The sequence below is a fragment of the Propithecus coquereli genome, unplaced genomic scaffold, assembly GCF_000956105.1.
Source record: "Propithecus coquereli isolate 6110/MARCELLA unplaced genomic scaffold, Pcoq_1.0 Scaffold302, whole genome shotgun sequence".
Classification (NCBI taxonomy): Eukaryota; Metazoa; Chordata; class Mammalia; order Primates; family Indriidae; genus Propithecus; species Propithecus coquereli.
Genome location: NW_012148642.1, coordinates 1391330 through 1397477, shown reverse-complemented (window position 1 = coordinate 1397477; position 6148 = coordinate 1391330). Strand labels below are relative to the sequence as shown.

Sequence of the window (6148 nt, the reverse complement as noted above, 5' to 3'; positions counted from 1 at the left end):
GAATACAAAACAGAGAGCAGCATTCATTCATCATAAGCAGAATCTCGCTCAGCAAAGAATAACAGGAGGACAGAAATTTTATGAGATACAATGATAAAATGATTGCTAAAATATGCATCATGACAGGTAAGTAAAATAATAACAACTTTTGAAAAATCTATTACCTGGTTGTTTAGTAACCAGAGTTATCTAACAGAGAAACAAACGAACCTGAAAGTTCTCACAGAATTCTATGAAGTTGTTTTATGTGTGTGTGTGTGTGTGTGTGTGTGTTAAGGTAGAAATGCATTCTCAAGAAAATTTGACTTCTGCACATGGAAGACATTCTTAATATATAAAGAAATATTATTTAAAAGGAACTCCAATTTATAACATTTGCCCACTAAAAACCCAAAGTTAAACCATTTTACTCATGCCAATTGTGCCACTCCTCTGCAATACCTTTGGTCACTCATACCCACAATTTATAAAAAGAAATTCAGTCTACTGCTTCAAGGAAATAAAGGATATCCAAATTTTCCAAATTGTAGTAAAAAGAAATAGTTAAAGAAAAAACATTGAGAATAACAATAGGATTATACAATTCTAGCCACTTCCTAAATTAGATCTGTTCAGTTTGCCTTATCTAACCCAGGCCAACTTCCCACCTGCAAACAAACACACAGGAGTATTTTTCCTCTGGAGTCCCTAACAGACGTGTGACAGCTAATAACAAAAGTTGCATGAGAAAACTGAAAGAGAAAACTGAAGTTTAATAATTAAAATAACCAAGTAAACAAAACAAACTTGGAACAGGAAGTAAAGCCTCTAGAAGAGGCACTGCCACTTTTTAGCAATGTTTGTGTATTTCAACCCTTGAATGTTGAAAATCCAATGTTAAGTATGAATTTTAGATTGGGAAAAAATTATATCTAGTCCTTAAACACACAAGTGTTCTCTGGTTCACCTTAAAAAAAAAGAATATCCTATTCAATTTAATATATAAGCAAACATATGTTCATTTTTTTCCTTTTGTTGCTACTCTCCTGTATTCTCTTGCTCATTTAATTTGTTTCAGTGGACAGGAAACGCACCATATCCCCCTGCCTGGATGGGTGTTTTTGGAGAAGCACAAGCATATAGACTAAAATCCTCTGTTTGGAAACCAGCCCGATTCAAGGAGGGTTCTGATGCACTGCGGTGAATTTTTGGCAATGAGCGGGCCAGCAGCTCAATAGAGGCGAGAATCTACAAAAACAAAAAGAAACAAAAGAAAAAAAAGAAAAAAAAAAAAAAGAAAGAAAAAGAAAAAACAGAAAGAATGAAAATCTGGGTGGTGTAAATCTTTGAAAGTCCCATCATACTTTACAAGAAAGCACCTGAAATCTTACACAGTTTTCAGTATTATCATAAATGCTTGGAAAAATATTTACAAAGAAACTGATATTTTCTTAAAAAGAAAACTACCAAACTATTACAGTTTTTATCTCTATAAACTGAATGGGAAAAGCAACTTATACTTAGCTTTTGTTTGCATTTTTAGATCATTTGCCAGCTTTGAAACAGTAAATAATAAAAATTTAAAACCAATTATATAACCTATTTGTCACAGATTGCAAGTCCCTTTTGGGAAGAAGATGGAGTATAAATAAAGCACTATATGACCATCTTTAAACAGAACTATCAGCAACCCACCCTTTAAAGAAACTTAGCAATGGGAATGTCTTATATACACCTAATTAAAAGCAGAACCCCACTGACTCAGACTGGTAGGGGCACACGAGAAATGACAAGTGACAACCCAAGAGTTGGAGACAGGAGAACTGTATAAATAGACACCAATATACAAAACATAAAAATTCACATATTTTAAGGTACAAAGAAATAGGTTATGTTTGGCCCTTGAAGGCATATAGCATGATAATGCGTGTTCGTATTCCTGACATATGTTTATAGGGCTCAGCATAAAGCCTGGCCTATGGTAAACAGTACTCAGTAAAACTTCAGCAGCCATTATTATTACTTTTATTGTTGCCCTGAGCTACCAAAACTTTTAAGTTAAACCATAATCTTTATAACGATTAATATAAGACAAAGAAGTAAGCGATGTTACAAAAATTTTTAAATTGCAAGCATAGCATGTAATAAAAATTCAAATAATATAGAAACTAAGACATACAAGGCTCTTAAATTCCATCCTCCAGGGGTAACCACTGTTAGAGTTTATACTTTCTTCTGGACCTTTTCTATGCACATATGAAAACAGAGACCACCCACATCACCTTTTAAAGTGGTAACACACTACGTATATTTCTTCTGCATTGTTTTCCTTTTCCCTCACCAATAACCATGCCATCTATACAGAGCTACCTTAGTCTTTATGTCTCTGATTTTTCCTATCATAGTAAACATTCTTATATATATCTGAATACTTATGGAAGTAGGTTCTGTAGAATAGACTTTTCGCAGTATTTTAAATTTATGGATCAAGTCCTTCCAAAAGGCTGAACAATTTACATTCCCACCAACACTTTAAAAATTTAAAAAGAATGCTCTTCCTCTCTTCCCAATGGTGTTTCCAGTGCTGGATATGGCCAATCTGAGAGGCAAAATTAAAATGTATTTCCCTGTGTATGACTCTGCATTTTATTGTTTGCTAGTAAAATCTTTTCACTGTTTCCTAAGTACATTCACCATTTGTATTTCTTTTGTGAGTCATCTGTTCATATCCTTTTTGCCCATTTTCTATTGCTTGTCTTTTACTTTTTGATTTGTAGGAATCCTTTGTATCCTACAAATATTCACTTTTTGTTATATATGCTACAATTATTTTTCTCTTCATCTTTCAGTGTTATTTTTTTTTTTTTCTTTGAGACAGGGGCTCACTGTCTTGCCCGAGCTAGAGTGCCGCGGCGTCAGCCTAGCTCACAGCAACCTCAAACTCCTGGGCTCAAGCGATCCTCCTGCCTCAGCCTCCCGACTAGCTGGGACTACAGGCATGCGCCACCATGCCCGGCTAATTTTTTCTATATATTTTTAGTTGTCCAATTTTTAGTAGAGACGGGGTCTCGCTCTTGCTCAGGCTGGTCTCGAACTCCTGAGCTCAAACGATCCGCTCGCCTCGGCCTCCCAGAGAGCTAGGATTACAGGCGTGAGCCACTGCGCCCGGCCTCAGTGTTATTTTTACTACATAAAAGTTAAGAAATGTTAGTGTAGTCATATCTGCTAATCTTTTCCTTCATAACTTCTGGATTTTGTCTCTTGCCTTAGGAAAGCCTTTCCTACCTCAAGACTATAAAAATAATTTCATATTTTACAGTTGTGTTTTTTACATATAGATCTTTAGCCATTTAAAATTTATGTGCCACCTTAATAGTATGGTATGAAACGATATCTTGTAATGAAAACTTAACAATAGTACATAAAAGGGGTAGCCTCAAATAATCTGAAAAATTCATACATACATTTCATTATTTGATACCATGCAATTAATGAAATGTTATATTTAGAAGCATGAAGATTTTGCTCCTTTAAATATCATTTAAAAAGTGGGCCTAAGGATGTAATTTGCATTATTAATGTGAATCAAACATGCCAAATAAAAAAACCCTAGCACTGGGATGTGGAAAGAGAATACTGTACAAGGTCATGCTGACATGGTCAACAACACTGGCCTTTCACTGGGATAGTCTCAAACCAGAGGTTTTCTGAGCAAAAAACAAAAAACAAAAACTCTTCCTCAAAGGAATAGTAACTGAGAATTCCAATATGTAAAAATTTATCTATCCACTCAACATTTAGCCTCTCTATTCCTCTCTGAGGCAACCCCAAGAGACTTGTTAAAAACATCAATTTGACTGGGTGCAGTGGCTCATGCCTGTAATCCCAGCACTTTGGGAGGCCAAGGCAGGAGGATTGCTTGAGGCCAGGAGTTCAAGACCAGCCTAGGTAACATAGCAAGACCCCATTTCTACAAATAAACAAATAAATTAGCCAGGCATGGGGGGAGTGCCTGTAGTCCCAGCTATTTGGGAGGCTGAGACGGGAGGATCACTTGAGCCCAGGAGTTCAAGGCTGCAGTGAGCTACGATTGCACGACTGCACTCAACCTGGGCAGCAGAGCAAGACCCTGTCTCTTAAATTAAAAAACAAAACAAATGAAAAAAAACCCAAACAACCCAAAGCCATAAATTTTATCTTCTTTAATTCTTTAGAGAAGAATAAAAATTATTTTTAGATAAAAAATAAATGATGAATGAATCTCATTCCTGTAGTAGTGACTTCTAAGTAACTCACGTAGGACTGTATATTCAAAGGCACAAGGGTTCACAAAAAAGAACACTTTAGTAATTATGGTGGGATAGTAACTATGGAAGTCAGTATTTCCCACTTGAAACTGTACTGATTTATCAAGGCATATTTATATAGTGCTATCAAGAACTTCCTAAGCTTCAGAAAACACTGCATTTATATTACAATATCTACTATATATAAACTCTAAGCTTATTGAGGCACTTAGTTTCAGTTCTTTGTAGGGCTTATTAACTTAAGGGCTGTAGCCTAACAACATGAAAAGATAAAAGGCAAAGAAAGTTATCAAGAATCAAAGAAAGGCTGACAAAGCTGATAGTTACCTTTTCTTTTTGCCCCAGGTGGAAATGCCCCTCAAAAAGACCTAGTTAAAGGGAAGCTTGGCATCTGTTTATTTTACCATTAAGAAGAATTAAAGCAGTGGTTCACAAAGTGTGGTCTGTGGATGCCTATGGGATCTACAAGGTCAAAACTATTTTCATATATAACAATGAGATATTATTTATCCTTTTTATTGTCATTGTTTTACATGTGGAGTTTTCAGAGGTGACATGATGTGACATATTGCAACATAGTAAGTACAAAAGCAGAGAATCCAGTTGTCTTCTTTTTTGCAAAGAGATTTGTAAAAAATGTAAACTAATACAACTCTTTTCACTATTTTTTTTTGTTTTGGATAATATAATTGTTTTAGCTAAATGTTACTTAAGTGTTAGCTTTATTATTATGTTTAAATTCATAAATATTTTTAAAATATAGTTTTAATTTCTAATATAGCAATTATTATTTACATAAACATAAGCTCTTTGGAAGGGGTCTTTAATAATTTTTAAATAGAAAAGGGTTCAGAGACCAAAAAGTTTGAGAACTACTAGACAAATGCAAAGTCTTTCTGACCATTTTGTATCAGGACTCCAAATTTCTAGGTGAACCACTGCTTAACCTTTATAAAATCATCTTCATGTGTTTGCTTGTTTGGAGTCAGCACATGGAATCCAAACTCATGAAATACAAACTGTGTGCCTGAAAAAGTGCTCAAAAATCTGCCTTTGAATGTTAGTCTGTTCTTTTAGGTAGAATGAAGATTTTTCTTACTTGGGGAAAGAGTGGTCTTTCATCTCTTTTCTTTTTGAGGCACTCTGCCATTAATCTCTTCATGGCTTTTGGACAGTTACTCCGTACCTTACTGAGATCTGGAGATAGGTATCCTCGTCCCACCATAAAAATTATCTGCAGAGAGAAGAAAAGGAAAATCATAAACCTTGTAGATAAGTTAAAAAATACATATTCATTGAAAACTCAAATAAATGGTACACTTATGACATGTGTATTTTCATATATATATACATATATATATATGTATAGCACATCAATAAGAAGTTTAAATAAAACACTAGTATCTGGATTTCTATACATGATAGACTGTGGGGAGTCCACACTTACTGAGCTGCCAGCTCAACCCTCAGGACTCCCGGACTGCGCAAAGATCTTACTGTTCCCAGTGCTCCTGCGCTTCCAGTCCCACCTCATCTGGTCCACTTCCCATTGACAGGGCAATCTTTCTAAAGCAGAGCTGATACTGACTCTTTTTTACTTAAAAAATAATAATAATTTATTGAGTATTTCTTGTTGTTGGACATTGTAAGTCCTTATGTGTAGCAGAAACCAAAAAAGTTAACCTTTTTAGCAGTCATTTTGGCATCTGCATTTTAAGCCCTTTTGTTGTGGAAACTCTAATGGGGCATTTGGCCATACAAATCTGAGAACCAGAGCCTCCTCCAGAGGAGAGGAGCTAAAATCTTCTGTTTAATAAAGTAAAAAGGCTTGTCTTCCCTGGGTACAGAGATTTATATTATTA

General features: G+C 35.1%; 1 protein-coding gene across 1 annotated transcript in view; it reads right to left on the bottom strand.

Annotated features, from left to right (window-relative positions):
* Positions 1-1010: 1010 nt before the first annotated feature.
* Positions 1011-6148, bottom strand: part of BRAF (B-Raf proto-oncogene, serine/threonine kinase) — a 195241-nt gene continuing 190103 nt past the window's right edge. Inside the window, exons 19-20 of the mRNA XM_012649745.1 lie at positions 5386-5520; positions 1011-1227 (exon numbers count right to left, since the gene is read on the bottom strand). Of these exons, the coding sequence (XP_012505199.1) occupies positions 1054-1227; positions 5386-5520 (309 nt within the window). The 3' untranslated portion in view covers positions 1011-1053. The remainder of the gene's footprint in view (positions 1228-5385; positions 5521-6148) is intronic.